The 18,703-nt window shown below is 42.2% G+C and overlaps 1 protein-coding gene across 1 annotated transcript in view; it reads right to left on the reverse strand.

Annotated features, from left to right (window-relative positions):
* Nucleotides 1-17,502, reverse strand: part of BTBD16 (BTB domain containing 16) — a 51,317-nt gene extending 33,815 nt beyond the window's left edge. Inside the window, exons 1-10 of the mRNA XM_019556347.1 lie at nucleotides 17,281-17,502; nucleotides 16,603-16,669; nucleotides 14,254-14,413; nucleotides 12,215-12,341; nucleotides 12,022-12,098; nucleotides 11,739-11,870; nucleotides 11,009-11,134; nucleotides 9,778-9,892; nucleotides 3,727-3,796; nucleotides 2,951-3,081 (exon numbers count right to left, since the gene is read on the reverse strand). Of these exons, the coding sequence (XP_019411892.1) occupies nucleotides 2,951-3,081; nucleotides 3,727-3,796; nucleotides 9,778-9,892; nucleotides 11,009-11,134; nucleotides 11,739-11,870; nucleotides 12,022-12,098; nucleotides 12,215-12,341; nucleotides 14,254-14,413; nucleotides 16,603-16,669; nucleotides 17,281-17,396 (1,121 nt within the window). The 5' untranslated portion in view covers nucleotides 17,397-17,502. The remainder of the gene's footprint in view (nucleotides 1-2,950; nucleotides 3,082-3,726; nucleotides 3,797-9,777; nucleotides 9,893-11,008; nucleotides 11,135-11,738; nucleotides 11,871-12,021; nucleotides 12,099-12,214; nucleotides 12,342-14,253; nucleotides 14,414-16,602; nucleotides 16,670-17,280) is intronic.
* Nucleotides 17,503-18,703: the final 1,201 nt, after the last annotated feature.

The raw sequence follows: 18,703 nt of genomic DNA on the forward strand, positions 1-18,703 counted from the left end.
GGGGGGCTGGGAGACCAGGAAGGGGATGGGGCCTGGCAAGGTCCCCCCATGGTCCCCTCCTCCCTCCTCCACTCCCCCTCTGTCCCTACTTACTGTCATGGAGTCCAGGTCCAGCTCCCTGCGGCAACGAGCAGGGACTGCCTGTATCTCTGATGCTCTCCAAATCTTTTCCGAATCAATTTGGAGAGCTTTGAATTGATTTGGACCTTTTTACTGATCTCCTGATTTGATTCAGATTTGGAGATTTGGCTGCCAAATCAGGCCGAATCTCCTCCGAATCGAAAGAGCACCCAAAGCTTCGCACACCCTACAGGATATGCCTTACTGCAATGGTTATGGGTTTGTTGTAGACAAGCGCTATACACCAAGAACTTGGCTATTATCTTCTGCCTTCACACAGATTTCCCAAACATCATAGAACCCCATTTTCAGATTCAAACCAAGGACTTGGAGGTAGAGAGCCCTCCACCATATTTACCCTCAGCCAGGCAGTCTATTGCAACGAAAAGAATATGGTACTATTTGCTCATTTTTAACTGTCAACCTATTGAATGCAAGTCCTCACTTCTATTAACAACAGCACTTACCAGATGGGATTTTGCTGAAGAAACAGAGCATGTACCACAGTGAAAATATGCCCATTTATGTCAGACAGAGTTCTTAGGAGCAAAGTGTTTAGTAGGCCAGGCTATTAATTTATTTTAACCTATTTACCAGTCTACAAGTTGTTTTTAAAATGAAACTAATAGCAATTTGACCACAGGTTTTCAGTTTTATAGCTGTCATAATTTTTTTAGACAAACACCCTGCTCTTGGGGTTCTGCTATGTGACGACACAGTATTTCCAACCATGTCAGAATGTTTTTAAAACTTTGGGGAAAGTCTTAGTTATCTCTTAAAAATAGATTCTTTTTACGTCTCTGCCTCAGGAAGTTGGAGAGTGACATGTGAATCACAGCTGTATTCAAACAGCCGCTCCTGTCTTCTGGGTTTCTGGAACTACATAAATAGGGGAGAATTCTTAGTCACTTCCCTTTGAGTTATGGTGCTCAGTTCCAGAAGATAGGACCATAATATGCAACTCCCACCTCCTTCGCCTATATGCTCTGAACCATGACCACAATCCTGTCTGTAAGCCCCAAAGTATGCGCAAAGTGGGGCTGGGAGGAGAGAGAGGGGGAGAGAGATTTTTCTGGCATTCACTTGAATAAACCTGTTGGCTTCTCAGAAGCCACTGTGAATGCAATACAAGATAGAGAAATAGGAGAGCAGCTCCCATGTGATATTATGCATATTGTATGACAGAGAGAGGTGGTTAGCCCTGCTACTCTGTATGACTCATGATGTAGGACATGATAAGTTAAACATCAGGTCCTTCTCTTCATTACAGTAGTGTAAATCACTAGTAAACTTGTTGAAATCAAGATTCAGCTTTAACTGCTCTATGCACTCATAAAGAGGGAGAGGGCAAGCAAAATCTGATAGAAGTGGACTGTTCAAAGGACTTATTCCTATGCAGCAAACAGATTTCCTGGAGAGGCATACAGACAAGATTAAAAACTAATGCTCTCTCCTTACCCTCCTTGTCCTGCACTGGTGCATAGTGCACTCTATGTAATCCTACCCAGTTAAAGCTAAACTGCTGCAGGAAATTACAACTATAGAAGCACAGTTTCTTCGCTTGCTCTGGTCTGGCACAGCATAGTGTACAGATAACCCAGTCTAACTTATCAAAGTCACTGCAAGAGGAATCTGAATTAGGTTCCAGGAAAATGCTTTATGCAACCATCCTATAGCTTGTAGGGAGAGGAATTCCACAGGGATGTCTTAGATAAGGATGATGCTGGCTTGAGGAAGTGGTTGCACTAGATTACCTCCTGAGGTCCATCCATTTTTCACATGATTATATGATTGTGTAAAACAGGCACCTTTTCTACTTTAACTTTGGGGAATAAACTATAAAATAGACACCAGCTCCACAGAACTCAATTAACTTCAGAACTAGTGATTTATCTAGTACTGATGTAATACTTTCAACCTTTTTTTCTAAAACCTGAAAACCTATAATAACAACACGACAAGGTAGCTATAGAAGTCAGGACTTCAGTGCAGCTGGTGAACTAGCTCCAGACTGCATTTTATATACAAGTAGGGACCTACTGGCGGAAGGAGAGTGTGCAGCAGCTCCTTTAATCTTGCATGTTCCCCAGCGTGCACCTTGCCCCCCCCACTGGTGATTAGCGGAGGACCCCACTGCTCCCTCCTGATCAGCAGGGAAGCTAAAACCATAGTTTTAAACATGGCGCTGGTTTTGCCTCCCCATCAATCATCAGCAAACAGCAGAGCCAACCGGGGACCCCCAACCAACCAGCAGTGGGAGGCAAAAATGCTATATTTAAAGCCACGGTTTTTGCCTTCCCACTGATCAGGAGCGCACCGCAAGCCGGGCTCCTCCACCAATCAGCTGGGGGGGAGGGCGGGGTGCCCAGCAGAACCTACAAGATAAAAAGAGCTATAGCGCGCCCCACTTCTGCCATGAATTTGGTAGGTCCCTACTGTGGACAGAGAGATCGGGCAAGTGTGTAGTTTAGCTTTGGCACAACTAGATGGCTCCAAGTCAAGTGAAGTTGTGTAGATGGTTCTCAGTCATGTGGGTGCAACCCCATAACTGTACATGATATGAAGCAATTTAGTAATATTAAGTTGTATGATCTCATTTTTATTATACAGTTGGCCTCCCTCCTTTTGTTCATTGTGCTCACTTGAGGGCGTCTCATCTGTGATTAAATTGTACACTTATCAGACCCACACGTATCCTGTATATTTATACGGCACACTACACAGTGAAAACTCAGGCACAATCCGAAAGGGTCCATAGTGCACTTAAAGGTAGTGCCATGGGGTGACTGTGAGGAATACAGAAAAGTCATGGAAGGCACAGCATTCTGACCTGGGAGATTTCAGCACTTTATGCAGTAGCTCTTGTGGCAGATTCTGCAGATGGATCTCAAAGCCAAGGTGAGAAACCAGGTTCAGCTCTAACCATCTTTCACAGTCTGTTTTCAGGTTTTCCTGTTTGTACTAATTAAAGAAATAGCAGAAGAGTTAAGCACATGCAAAGAAATTTATAAACCCTGGGTACCACCTAGTGGTAGAAGCTGACAGTATTCAAGCTTGTGCCTAGAGCTCCAGCCAAAGGAATAAAATAAAAGAAAATACTTCCTATTTCACTAGAAGGTGAAAATCTAAATGAAAAATGCTTCCTATTTCAGTAGACGGTGCAAATATGAAGAATAGAAGCTGTAAGCACACAACCGATTGATGTCATTGTATTTTACTTCACCAGATTAGTCCAATCAGGAAGAACTGGACAGTTTCAAAACTAGAGGGAAAGTGCTTTATAAAGCTGAATGTTGAAGTAAAAAACTTCATTATAGTCCCACTTGGCTGTTCAACAGAATTCAAAAAATAATCTACCCAATCTTTTAATTTGCATTAGGCAACACAGACACTTGCTGACTGTAGCAAAGGAATTAGCATAAATGAAAGAAATACCCATTACAATATAACAAACCAGTCACTGCCCATGAAATAATTTTCTAAGAGCTATCTAAAAACTTTAGGCCAGCCTAAACCTTCTTTAAACAGGTCTTGTCTCTCAGTCCTCTGAACTAAAATTCAGCTTGAAACAATACTGTTAAAGCCTCAATAGCATTTGTACCTCACCTTGCAAGCGGCAGAGTAATAGCTACATACATTGGCTGATGAAATACCATTCTTCATTATGGATACACACCTACCACAGAAAGAAAAACCTTGTTTTAAAAGAAAAATATAGCATATTAAAGTGATCTAGAAGAAAAGTTTCCAGCTATTACTGACAGCACCACTATGTCAGTCTGTGATAACAGGAAACTTATTTCATTTATATGATAAACATATAGACCTAATTTAAAATAGTCAAGACATTACACAAGATGTAGGCATGGAGAAGGTTTCAGTATTGGGGATAATGAGAAAGGAGAAGATTTTGCTGATCCTGAAAGGAAGAAATAACAACACTCAACAAGAAACTAGATACGGAGAAGGGTTGTATTACAGGAAGGATTCTGAGTCATCAGTGGTTACATAGAAGGACACAGAAAGAAAAGAGTTCATAAGAAAAGGGAAAGAAATGTGGAAGAAATGAGCAGGAGATTTAATACAGGGAGTACATGTAAAGTATTGTAAAATCCCAAGGTGAAAGAGATCATAATTACTGACATTTTTATGTCCAAAAGGTAGTTTTACTTTCATACTACTGAGTCTAGATACCACTGAAGTCACTTTAAAACATGAATAAATGAATTTCAGTGTCACCCTGGTTTACTCTGTGGAAAAACTGCTGCATGTATTTGCTTTATTCTGATAACCCAAATCACTCGATTCAGTCGGATCAGTGAGCCTATGTCTTTGTGCGCATGTACTGTTTTCTTTGGAGAAATAACATAATCTTATTTTTACTTGTGACTCTTAACCACAGCATGAAAGTTTCCAGTATCACCTTTAATGAGCTTTCCCTTTTTCTTTGGAGAACTTCTGGCATCTCCCTGTAAAGTGTTGCCTTTAGCCCAGATGGCTCAGCTATTTTAAGGCGAATACAAAGATGTAGAAAAAAGCTGTTAATTATTTTAAGAATTACATTTTACCTGTGAGAATTAGGTTGACCTGTTCATAGCTCCTGAAGTCAACTACTTTTTAGCAAAAAATGTCTCACAGTCTGACAGCTCATAAAAATATATTTAATTTTAAATATAAGTAATATTTTCCAGTAAAATAACACACCAAGATGATTCATGACATAGCTGTTGACAGATCAATGTGTGTCTCCTTGTGTTTCCGTAAGGTGACAGAGCCACATATTTTTGCCATTCTCTAACCCTAAGAGTACTCGAGGCAAGGCTTTTGTGCCAAGAGACACAGAAACACAGCCCTGGAGAAGTAAAATAAACCATGTGTAGCATCTGGGCTACAGACAGTTCAAAACACTATTTTGCCATTAGGCTTCTGGCAACTGGCAGTAGTAAACCACAGTTTTATAGCCTGCAGAGACAGAAGTGCTAGTGCAAACCAGTGAGCATTTCAATGTATGCCTTCAGGCAAATAAATAAGCAAATGAATAATAAACATGTATGTGTGGCAGGAACTAATTTTGGGTCTAACTGTATCATTAGCAGAAAAATCAGGTTAGCTTGCAATTGTGCTCCTATTGCTAACTTGGAGCTGGCACGATTCCCAAGCGGTGGGCAGACAGAAGAACAATGACTGCATGAACTGTGACACAGACTTCTCCTCCAGAGGCAGCACATTTGAAAAATAGTTCCAACATTACTTCAGCCACACAGAAGAAACCTTGCCTGCATCAGATGACCTGACAATTGAATATGTTTATAGTCTTGAATATGATCACATGACTTGCAAATAACAGAATGATGACACTTTGAAAATCCAAAGTTTTATCAGAACTGTGGAACTGGGTGAAAGCCATGAGCCACACCCAGAGGCTGCATCCAGATGTGCGCAGACGTTTGCTTCCCTGGGGACAAGTAGCAGCAGCACAAGGTGCATGGGCATGCCCCGGGGAAGGCGTGCTGCTGCTACTTGTCCCCAGGCAACGCCCATGCCACCCACGCTCTGGCATACAGCAGGTTACCCTGTGGGCGGGCAGGGGAGGTGGGACCCAGCAACTGTGCTGGCCCCGGCAGCTGTACCTGGGGTCCTGGGAACCTTGGGGAGTTGCAACTGTGGCACTGCTGTAGCAGGGTCCCTGGGCAGCAGCCTGAGTGTGGCTGTAGCTGGCCAGGCTCTGGTTTTGGGTGGTGTGAACTGCCACCACTTAGGCCACCCTGCTTTTTTCAGCATGGGTTTTTTTGACTCCAGTATCCCGGGGTAGCAATCAGGGGACACCAGCATGTGCAGGGTGTGGTGCCGCAGACGGGTCTGCAGTGCCACGTACTGCGCGTCCACACTCATGTGCACATCGCCAGGGTGTGCTGTGTCTTTTCAGTGAAACTTTCCACTGTCTTTGCATTGTTAAATCTTTCTCCGTGCTGAGTGATACAGCTCCTATACTTGCTATATCTACTGGATACAAAAAATCATGAATTCAATATACATATTGAATTTATGACACATTACAACCTGCCTGACATCTGATTCACCAGGTACCTGCCAGACCTGACCTCTTATGCTTTACTTTTCCCCCCTTCCTCCCCTCCTTTTCTGCCCTTTGTCTTCCTAATTTCCAGCTATTTACTTTTTCACAGACAGCCTCTTTTCTACTGTGAAAATCTGCTATGTAGAGTCCCTCTTACTCATTTTTGGCTTTTCTTCCCCTCTTTTTCTCCCCCTCCCTTCCCTGCTCTACCTCTTCCTAATTTCCAGCCATTTACATCTCACTGGCATCCTGTCACACTTTTAGCTTCTTTCATTCCTTAGAGTCTCGGAACAGCAGAACTTCTTAAGCCTGAAGAAGGGTGACTGTGCTCGAAAGCTTGCAAAAAACTTTTTTCCAACTACTCAGCTGGTCTAATAAAAGATATCATATCTACCCAAAGAACCTTGCCTGCCACAGCTCCTATAAAAACATTTAAAAAAGATGCCAGGGATATTCTTTATTAATACATTTTCATACTGGTCAAGAATCTCTAACTTTTCATAAAAAAGCTATTATCTTCATGTTCGTCCTCTGTAAAGTTCTGAGAAGGAGATGCCGATAGGTTATTTTTCATGTTTGCTATTCATTTTGTATAGCATTCTTATTACTATGCTAAGTTTGGATGATTTAATGAGGCAGAGTCCACACCCTTACCCTGAGATCAACAGCTTAACTGTTTAATTGGAACTAAGCGGCATTTGAAGGATCCTGACCAATGAAAGAATGGCACAACAGTTGTTGCTTGTCACAGCGGTGGATAGGTGTAAATTGGTCTTTGCTGGTATAATTGCCTGCTGTGTTATTCTTCGTATGCTGCTTCCCAACTATAAATGAAATTATTGTACCTGTCTGCAGGAAGATGAGGGTTAATTGATTGCTTTGTGCACTATGCAATTTCGAAAGCTAGCACAAAGTAATTGCATGGTATATTCCCATGAGTCTTTGCTAATCAGAAGGGTTACCTTAAGATAGCTAACACATATTTGATCCACTGATACGTGCCTAGTGCAGTTACAGTAGGAGGATTTTTGTTGCGTTCTATTGTTAAGCACGACACAATTGTAACTCTCACTGGGAGCCAGGTTATTCCAATACAACTGCGCAACTGAAATCACTTTTCAGGCAGTGCTCCCCTGTAGCACCGATTATGATCTGTTAAGTTTACCTTAACATCAAGAACCAACTTAAATTGCATTTGCAGTGCAGTACAGTATCAGTGGCTGGCAAATGAAACACTATTTCTTCTTGATGCTCTGACATACTGCTGCTCTAATTCTAAAAAGGACTAGATTTTACTCTCTTTCACCTTTGAAATGATTATATGTTGCATAAGGTGCTAGGAAGTACCACAGAAATAGCTAATGCAATCAGCAAGCATTATACTTAAATACCTGCTTGGAGGTATAGGAGTTTTGTACACAAGCCTCTAATGAAAAGCATTTTATGTTAGTAGCTCTACTCCCTTGTTTTAATACAAAAGCTATAGGTATAGGTGCATGAATAATCATGGAAAAACAAAAAAAAAATAACAGGAAACCTAAAGTTATTTGATATTTGAGGGAGTTTTATGTCTTTATATAAGTGCAAAAGAGAAGAGATGCAAGGCAAGGGCAATGAACTTCTGTGAGGGTTGGGCATTGTTAGGTTTGGGGAGAGGTATTCAGGACACAACAGGTATATCTGCACCTCAGTGGCAGAGCACAGTCTCACTGCTGTCTCCAGCCCCCCACTCCTGCTCTTCACACTTTGGCCTGGAAATGAGGCAGTGGGGTGGCGCGGGGGCACTCAAGATCGGGAATGCAGCGTGCTCAGAAGCACTGCCTCACTGCCAGGGGTCACGCAGACCAAGTGGGAGTGGGTAGGTGGGCATGATATGCAGTAGTGCCAACTCTTACAAAAAACCACAAGACACCTGATTTCCAAGTCAAATTAACTCTGACTCATGATCTCCTGATAGAGAGATCAAAGCTTGGGGTTTTTTTCTGCTGGTGCATGTAGAAAGCACCGAGCTGGTAAGTCTGTGGAGGGGGAGGGGTAGTGGGGTCAGATCGAGACCCCCCTGGAGAGGGAGGGAATGGGGCTGGGGTGAATGGGACCCCAGGGCCAGGATGACTTATACAACAGAGCCATGGATGGTTGTCTGTCTGTGTGCATGTGTCCATATGTGTTTGTATACATGTGTCTGCCCCTCACTCTGAAACCATAGCCCCACCAGCCCTTGCTGCTGCCCCTCACTCCTGCTCCACAGTAACCTGCTTCCTGCCAGGGTGTGCAGGGACCTGCGTCCTGGGCTTCAAACCTTTACAGCCCTCCACACCTTCCTAAATAACTCCCCCCTCACACACACACACACACACACACACACACACTTCAAAAATAGCATCTCATCATTTATATTCCAAATCTCTTGATTTTTAAGAGTTTGTCTCATGATTTTTGACACAGTGGGGTTGGCAATACTGGATATATAATGAGATGCTGTGAACTACCTGCACTGATATTACTGAAAAAAATCCAATCACCCTATTAGGGCTGTGCAAAGCTTCATTCCCTGATTCAATTTGGTGGAGATTCAGCTTGATTCAGTGGCCAAATCTCTGAATCCGAATCAAATTAGAGGACCCTTGAATCTCTCCGAATCGAATCGGAACCCTCCAAATCAATTCGCAGAGGTTTGTAAAGATTTGGTGATTCGGACATAGAGACAGCTTTAAATGTTTTTTCTACATACCTCTAGATATCAGGGGCTCGTGAGTGCTGCGATGCTGGGGTGCATGGAGTGTCCCTCAGAAGTGTGGGGGGCTCCCCAGGATGCCTGGCAACAGACCCGCAAGTGACATACTTCTAGTATTTCCGGTCCGCTTCCAGGTTCACTGCCAAGCATTTGGAGCCCCCCCGCACTCCTGCAGGACGCTCCATCAGCCCCGCATCGCAGCGTTCATAAGCGGTGCTGGTACCTCGAGGTATGTAGAAAAAACATTTAAAGCTGTGTCTATGTCTGAATCACTGATTCTCCGAATCTGCAGATTCGGACTTGGTCAAATTGAATCAGGGACAGTGATTCGACTTAATGAGTCAAATCAGTGGCCCTGATTCAGGTCAAATCTAAATCTGAACCAAATAGGGCCCACTTTGCACACCCCTCCTATCTATGCACAAGGCTTCTCAACAGAATTAGCATCCCCGGTCCACACCTAATCTATCACAAACATCCTATCATGTCTGAAAGAAGTGGACACTTATTTTCTCTTTATATCCTTCTTATATAATATAAAACCTAGGGTGCCTCTTCTGTTCCTAAGATTCATCCAGCTTCTGATGCAGATTTTGTATACCTTAATACGCTGATAGCAAGGCTCCTTAAAATATACACATTCTAGGTGTTGTTTTATAAGGAATCCACATGTGGAGACAACAGACACAATACTCGTACACTATGTTACCTGAGAAACCAGGAACAGGGTCCTGATCTTTCATTTTCAAAAGCACATGTCTCTACCCCTTCACATAGAGGGAAAAAAGAGCCCTGCAGCGACAGGAGAAGCAGACCCAGCACCTTCAGGAAGTAAAAGTCCACTTACTTCTGGAAGAGGCTAGGGAACTGCAGCACTGATGCAGCTGCCAGGACTGCCAAAACATCAGCTTCTTCTACTTCTGGTTCTGTATTGTATAAATTCTTGAGTGCTATGGCAAAGCCTTCCCAATGCATGCAAAAGAAAAAATAAAGAGCTTCAGCATTAGGTTTCCCTCCCTTCAACTGGGGATAGACTTTGCATCGAGCAAGCTTCCCCTTTTCTGTCTGGTAAATTATTCACTGGTTAAAAAAAGTGCTGGTGCAGCAGGGCCTTGCTATTAGCATCATGCTTGCCTAAGTTATGAGCGAGTAACCTAAGCCTTATATACAGGGCCCCAGAATTGTTAGTACCAAAATGATACCATCTGAATGATAAATCCTCCCAGAAATTCCTGTCTCAAGAAAAATAAAGATGCTGAAAAAAGCCTTCTGAATTTTTCAGTTAATAGATATCAGAAGCCACCCCACTCTCTTTCCGAGGTAGTCTATGTTCTTGCTCTCACAATGGTGTGCGACACGCGTGCAGACTCTAGGCCACAAGCTAAGCACAGAACTGCACCTGGTGATAAAATTCACTCCTGCGCAGTGGATCAGCACTAGGCCTCTGTTCTCCTTTAATAGGATTAAATGATATTTTGTTGGTCACACTAGCATGAGACTTGGGAACTACTTTGTGGAGCCTACTGGACTGAAAGAAGAAAGTGAAATCTGAAATATACCCCTTTCACAGGTGGCTTCATTTCTAATGGAGAGGGAAGCAAGAGGATTTCAAAGTAAGCTTAATCTCCTGGATTAGGCCAAAGGGGAACAGTCTTGGAATACTGAATATTTGAGGCCATAAAACCCCGCTACATAAATATTTGGAGGGCTGGGAGAGAGGTAGACTACTGCCCTGCATACCCCTGGGCCCTTTAAGAACATTTTGGTCTGCCACTTGAAACCCCATTCTGATATCTGCTTCACTTGCATTTGGGACCTGATCAAAGCACCAAACTTCAGTATCACTTGTAAGCCATACTATTCAGAAACCCCACTAAAAATAAGCAAATATAACAAAATGCCAAACACTTATTTTATTCTGGCATTTCGGAACTGTCAGAAGAGAAAACAAGTGTATTTTTCCCCCTAGAGCCATGACAGTTAAATTAATGCAAGCATGTTGCTGACCTAATGAAATGTCCACTACGTCTTTGGGTGATAGTCATGATTTAATAGATGGTTTGATATATCTACATTACCAACTCTAGTGATTTCTGGGTCTTGAATGTCCAATGAAATAGTGACTGCTCTCAATTTTGGGTTTTCTTTAGCATATTCTTTACTTTTCTGGGCAGCCAGACTAGACTGATTATTGTATTTGTTTCCTGCCAAGAAACAAGTGTAATATATATGAACATTTGCATGGTATTTATATGGCATCATAATCACCATAAATATTCTAAAATACTTTGCTGCACAACTCACTCTGGCATGCAGTAATTCAGGCTTAAAGAAACATGCAGTGCATAAAAACCAGACATTTTTCCAGCAACAGAATTGCCAGCCTTTTCTGGCACTCATAACAAACAGAGAAACTAATTGATCACGGAAACCTAGCCACTTTCTCACTGAGCATTAATCCCTCCAAAATTAGGCTGAGGGCATTGGCCAGGGTTTCCATTGACTTCCTTGAGCAAGGAGTTAGGCTCTATATTCTTACTGTAATAAAAAATAGACAAAGGAAAAGCCTTCTGTAGTCTACATCCATTTATTTTTCTCCTGCTGAAATAGTAATCCAGAATTCAGGAGCTTCCAGAAGTCACAAGAACTCCATGTGATGCACAGTGTTGATCAATGAGAAGCAGACACTGATCAAGAGAGCCAAACCTTAATTCTAAGGGATACAACCTTGATTTCTATTTATCTTTTCCTTTCCCAGAAAACAAGAAAAGGCTTCCCTATATTTCCATTAGAAACTGCTTAGAATACCTTTTATGCTTTCCAAATCACTTGGCCTACTTGACTCGACTGCTGTAATTAAAAGCTGTGACAGTGTCTTGGATTTAAATAGATAGATACGATGAAGATCCCACAAGAAGCCCAAGCATTTTAAGGACACATCTAAAAAGACAGAATTCCTTGTTAATTAAAATTTATGTATTAAAATGCAGCTAATAAAACTGAAGATAGGTACCCCATTCAGAATGCAGAGAAATCCCAGGGGAAATCTCTTCAGCTCATTATTTCTGTTGCAGTATCTGAGATGACTCACCAGGATCCATGTCTTCACCCAGCTTCTGTGTGTGGGAAAAGAGGACTTCTTTTGTACTGGGTAGATGGGTTTGCAACCTTCAAGAAGAGAAAGGGAGGCAAAACTTTAACCAAAAGTTAAGTTCACTTCTACTTGTTCCAACACGTGTTCCTTTTTAAACTAGGATAAAAAATGTAAGCATTTTTTCTGTTACCTATCCAGCTTGCTGTCCTTTTGAACCTGTTGTGATAAGGTTGTCTTAGTCTTACAGAGTTGTGTCTGAACTTTCAGATTTGGTGCCAAGTCCTCTGATTCATCAAACAGAGATACAGGTGTATCAGCTGAAGAATTAGAGAAAGCATATATTAGTGACTGAGTGGAATGTAAGCTAAATTTCAGGCTGGAAAACTTAAGACCGTGGGTTGTGGATTCTGTTTAGAAAAAGAAGGGTTTTTTTCCATAAAGAACAAAACCTGGATTGATTACATTCACTTAACAAGATCCCCAAGTGTTGAGTTCTTGACTGAGAATTAGATGGCTTACAATGTTAGCTTCATTTGCAGAAAAAAGACACTTTAAAATCTTAGGAAGAATTAAAACACAGCAAAAATAATTAACAACTATCCAAAATTAAGCACCTAATGAACACCTATCCCAAATTAAGCAAGACACAAAAAAGCACTAGAAGTTGAGATTCATGGGTTCAGCTCCTGGCCACAGACTTTGAGGGTGACTGTAGGATCAGGATCAGGCAAAGCATTTAACACCTTTCTTTATATTAGCCACATACTTAATCCTTTTGGCTTTCCCAAATAGGTGCCTAAATCCATCCTTGCCTCTAACGGAAAAATAAACCCAATGCTATACTTGACTAATGTATAAGTGTACAATACAGTGGGGGGGAAAAGGTTGAAAAGTCTGTAAAGGTAATATACCTCTACTCTGGACAAGTTAAAAGCCCATCCTCAATTACCCCCAGCACATGAGCTGCCTCTCCCTATCCTTTCTACATCATTGTACTGCAGCAGTATTTGGGAACCTCAAAAGAGGAGACAAGCAGCACGCAGACTGATTCCCAGAAGAATAAGAAAAGAGCATGGAGTCCTGTAGGACTCTAACGTGCTGCTTTTCTCTTCCTATTGTACTCAGCTCTTACTATGGCCATACCGAAAGCAGGGAGAGGAAGGCCTGGTGGTGGATTTCCTGGAGAAGCTGAGAAAGCACTGCAAGGGAAATAGGCCACGAAAGTTCAGGAGAGAGCCAGAGTGGGACTGAAGTCAGAGCAAAAAGATAAATGGATAGGTTGGATGAAGGGCCAGCCCAAATAGCACCACAGACGTCCAAGTGCCTCAAGGCTGTTCCCATGTCCTAGCCCCTATATGCTTAAAGGAGCAGTATCTGAATTTTTGTGTCTTATTGCCAGTATAATCATATTAAAACATTGAAACATTATGAGTCAATCCCAAAATATTGGCTCCAAAACATGAGATTAAAAGAAAAATAATAATCACTTTTTCTTTGCCATCGGTTTTTTTTTTTTTTTTTGAGCTTGTATGGGACTCTCAGGACACATTTTCAAACTTGTCTCAGCAACCGCGCGGGCTAGACACTTACTGTAGTTTTTGAACTGGCTAAACCGTCCAGGCCGTTAAGTCAAACATCACATACCACAGGACTCCAAATAACATCATGAGACCTAGCAACACCATTGCAAATTGGGGAAATAAGCAAGCCATTTGCCTTCAGCAGAAGAGCCCTTGAGGAGGTTGCAAGGAAAAGGCCAATCACCTGATACCACACACAGATCATGCCTTGCAGATCCACTCCAGATCAGCAAAGAAGGAAAATGGAGATTGTGCAGGGTCCATGAATTTAGCCCAGGAATGTAGCGCCCTCTATTTGTCCCTTGAATACCAAACCAAAACTAGAGGACGGTTTTGGTTACAACAGTTTTCCACAAGGAGAAAGAAGTACCCTGGGATGGGATGTGATCTGGAGACACAGATTTCAAATTGATTTTCCATAAACATCAAGTCTTGGGAGTTCTTATCCAATTTAAGTCTAAAGTCAGATAATGCCTTGATATTTTTGTGCAGCTAAATTGGAGGATAATTTCTGGAAAAAAAGCATTATGTTCAGTTTGACAGCTGGATGCTGAATCCACACCCATTCAATGTTCAGAGGCATTCAGTACTGCTTTAAGACCTATGTCTACTTAAAATGCGGAAATTACATTTCCCCCCATTTTCCTACCTGTCATCATCCTTCTGAGGGTCTCATTGAGGCCAGCTCTATAAGCCTTACTGGCCTGTGCAGCTCCTAAGAGATCACAACTTAAGTCATAAGGAAACTGCCAGCGATTGTTCAAACCAGCCTGTATACGGACGCAGCGTTGTCTCAAGGGCCAGGCAGCCTTAAACAAATATATGGACAGATCCTTGTCAGACATGTGCATAAGCAGGGGGATTCCACCCCACAAGATCGTACTTGTAAGAAATATTAAGCTAAATCTACAAAATATACAACAGTTATAATTTCTCAGAGATAGGGTAAAACCAGGATACCGCAAAAACCCTTCCCTGACTTGGATTCTGAGAAGACGTGCTAGAGCTCACTAACACACCAGACTTCATTCAACCATCCTGCCTTCTCTGTGGCCATTCTGCACCTGTACATTGAAGAGACATCTATACTACCCCCAACCATTTGTAAGGAGTGGTTCCATTAAACATGCCCTGTCCACAAGCTGCTAGCCATCTCAACCAAATAGCAAAACAAGGTAGCTACCATTAAAGTGGGGCTGGGTGCATGGCTCCAGCAAGCACACCCAGCAAGTCTGAGAAGCTGAGAGCAGAGCTGAGCGTGTCCTAGGCACATTGTTGGCATTTGTTGTGTGTCGAGTGAGAGCAAATGGACCTTGCATATTTTCAAGGTGGTGCTCTTCAGCATAGCTGAGGGCAATGTAGACATACTCTAAAAGGACTGTGATATTAGAAAGAAGATGCATTGATTGGGTTTGAAAGGAGAACTACATCCTTTGTATGACCACATGCAGTAGAGGTCTCAAACTCATCTGGCTCCGTGGGTTGGATGACTGGTGCAGAACTTGCCCACAGGCATATCAGGCCCACAAATCTCCCTCCACACCCATGTGCTGGATCCAGTGCATGTGGCACCCACCGGAGCGAGTGTGCTGTGCGGTGCAGCCCAGGACCCAACCCCAGTGAGTGCTGTGGGTGGCTTGGCCCAAGACCCAACCTCAGAGAGCGCTTCATGCAGAGCAGGGCCAGTCAGGTACAATGTGCAAGTCAATGGGGCCAGACAAGGGACCAGATTATGGTGATCCAGCCCACAGGCCATGTGTTTAACACCCCAATATAAACTTTTATACAGGAATTCTTCCAAGATCATTTTCAGTGTTTCATCTTTTTATGTGCATGTGGAAGTAACATTGTCTCTATTTTATTTACTTACTATATTTCACTTCTGTTGTCATCATTCAGTAGGCTGATAAAGTATATCAGTGGTTGGGGTGAAAGTCTGTACTTTTGGGCATGTTTATCCAATACATGGACAAATATGTAGTTAAGTGAAATAAGGGACCGGAGTAAAAGGGGAGAGATGCCAGATGGTGAAGTAGACGATGCAATGAACCTAATCACTAGTATCTCCAAAGGCTGATGTCCAGTGAAGATGGCCAACAGGCCCAAAGGATTCATGTTTACCTCTGGAAACCCTAAAAATGACTGGTGGGCCATATTAGTCTAGAGCAGGGGCAGGCAATTATTTTGGGCAGAGGGGCGCTTACTGAGTTTTGGCAAGCTGTTGAGGGCTGCATGACAGCTGCCCAGGGCAGATAAATATTTTCTAAATTTTTTAGGGGCCCCGTGGGCTAGATAGAATGGCCTGGCGGGCTGCATCCGGCCCCTGGGCCGCATTTTGCCCACCCCAGTCTAGAGAAAGAGACGGTGGAGTTCCCTAAAGCTTTATAGACTGAGCTTTCAGGGTAAAAGGTGAGAGGATTCAAAGGTAGGCTGGATTCATGTGTGGGCCAGAATGAGCCAACACTGAATATTGGTTACTTCGCTTGAAGTCACTGAATGCTGCACTGAGCAGAAATAACTGGCTTGTATTTGGGGAAAATAGGGTACTTATTCTTTCCTACAGAATGAAAAGGGTAAATAAGGGTGTAACCTTTGGCTCTTAAACTCACCCGCCTCTTTCATTTTCCTATGTATCCTGAACCTTGTGAACCTTATGATAACTTATGACACCCCAAAACTGGACCCTACTGCCAACTGTCATGATTTGCAATGGATGCGGCTTGAAGCACAATTGCTGTATTTCTTGGATGATTTCTACTCTATGGAACCTGAGACTTCTCAAGAGCCTGTCTGCATAAATATTACATAAAAGATACATATGGGTAATGATTTTTATCCTTAGTACTTAACTACCAGCATGCAATGGGAGGATAGATCATAGTCTCCAGTTGCAAGAATCAGTCATTTGGGAATAATGGTTTAGAGATTCTAATGTTATTTAGCCATTAACCCCATGGCCAGTAAGAGATAAGGGTCTATCTGAAGCTGCTGTACCTACCTTGGATATTTTCTTTTCACTTGGTGAAAGTGCTCCAAGAGCTGCAAAAGGAGCTGCAAGTAAATAGCTGAGGGGTACAGGAACAGAGTCAACTTGTGAAGAAAATACACTCTTCGCCAAGGTTATGTGCATGTAGGTAGAGCAAAGCAAGACAATTTTAGCATGTATAGTGTTACTCGGATCTGTCTAATGAACAGGGATCAAATTCTATCCCTAATTAAATCAACAGGAATGGTAATTGCACAGAGAATTCTGAAAACAATCTGATCATTTTTTCAGTTAAAACTAGGGACGGCGGGGGCTTGGTATCTTTGTAAATTGGGTCCTAGCTGTCTCTCACCGAAGCACTATGCATTAGCAAGCACCTCCGAAAATTAGGCCTTTGCTTTGTACCTAGTTCTCCATATTTCTACAAGGATAATACTTGCTATCTCACAGGAGTGTTCTCAAGGAGCCAGGAGACTCCAAAACAGAACAAAGATGAAGCAGTATGTAAAAGGGCAGAAGGATATTTTTCTACGTTATGACTGGAGCAGTTTTATAGTGCTGTAGAACTCAATTAAAGGGAAAAAACAAAGAATACTCTTTATGGTACAAAGCAGTGTCTATCACTAGACATTCAGTAGGAAATCTCCCTGTTCCTTTCAAATGCAACAGAGAACCTTAACTTGTACTTACAAGTTTTTTGATTTACTAGCTATAGTAGGCATTTGGGGAACAAAAGTTGTCAGCTGTGCTAAATCTAGTGCTTTCCGATCATCCATGAAATTAGCAGTGCTCCTTCGATTCGCCATGATGAGTAACACTAATAATAGTATACTTCCTTAAGCAGTGCAATGCCAGCTGGGGCGTTGCTAACTGACTGCAGAAAGCTCCCAGTCGCCTTTTCTCCTCATTCCTCCGCCTTGCTTTAATTCTAGAAAATCTGCTGCCTCACGTTTCCATGGGCGACAGGAAACAGTCTCTATGGCAACACGAGAAACCATTCTGATGTTCATCAGCGGTCCATCTAGAAGCAGAATCTACAAATTCTACCCAGTGTGGCATCACGACGTTCTTGAAGAAATTATATATAAAACATGCTGCATTGACAGTACTAGAAACACTGTATTTTGATGATAATTCTTGTTTAACAATCAATTTTGGGGATGTCAGTTATCTAGCTCTTAAATAATCCAGCATACATTTTATTTCTATTGGATAGTGCTAAATTATTAATCTGAATGTTTTATCATACTAATCTAGTTGTGTTACTGCAAAAGTCTAAGTACATTCCATCTCCACACTTACCTTTATTGGCCAAACCGTCTAAGCTCAGAGAAGAACATCAGGTTGGTTTAACAAAATCTGTTCTCTGTAAAATCATACTGACTGGTATTAACTGCGGTCAGATCCATTCATGCCATATGAATTATCTTTGTTTTTCATGGGAGTGATACCAAACTAATGGACCTAGCTGGCCTTTCAGCAGAACTGTTCTAGCTATACTGTATGTAAACACTGTTGTTGCTAACATATTTAACACGGTTACTCTAAGTAGAGTGCATAGTAGTACAATGGTTCCCAAGTGTACTATAGACTTTTTTCTGCTAGCTGACCTAAAATACTGATATTTTTAGAAAATGATTCATACACCAGTGTTCTGGATCATTGCTGGGCAAGTGCATGTGTTTGTAATGTGGTTAAATTCATTTGTGCCCAAAAGCTTGCAATTAAAGATGTTTTTTTTTTTTTGCAAAAATCTACTTAGTTTAATAAAAGATATCACCTCTACCATGAATTCTGATTCCTTTGTAATGCGGTACCTTTTGATAGGCTGGAGGGTCCTGGAAACTGAGCCCAGGACTGCTAAGTCAAAAAATAAAACCTGACTATGTAAGCTAAAAGATTTACCATTAGTTCATACCAACCAGCGACCAAAACACTGGCTTGCATCCATAGATGCTTCTCAAGCAAATCCTAGGATGTCCTTCTCCCCCTTGTACTCAGCCTTGGTGAGGCCGCAGCCGGAGTACTGCGTCCAGTTTTGGGCTCCACGATTCAAAAAGGATGTGGAGAAGCTTGAGAGAGTCCAGAGGAGAGCCACACGCATGATCAGAGG

This window comes from Crocodylus porosus, unplaced genomic scaffold (genome assembly GCF_001723895.1).
Source record: "Crocodylus porosus isolate Cpor-Errol unplaced genomic scaffold, CroPor_comp1, whole genome shotgun sequence".
In the NCBI taxonomy this organism is placed as follows: Eukaryota; Metazoa; Chordata; order Crocodylia; family Crocodylidae; genus Crocodylus; species Crocodylus porosus.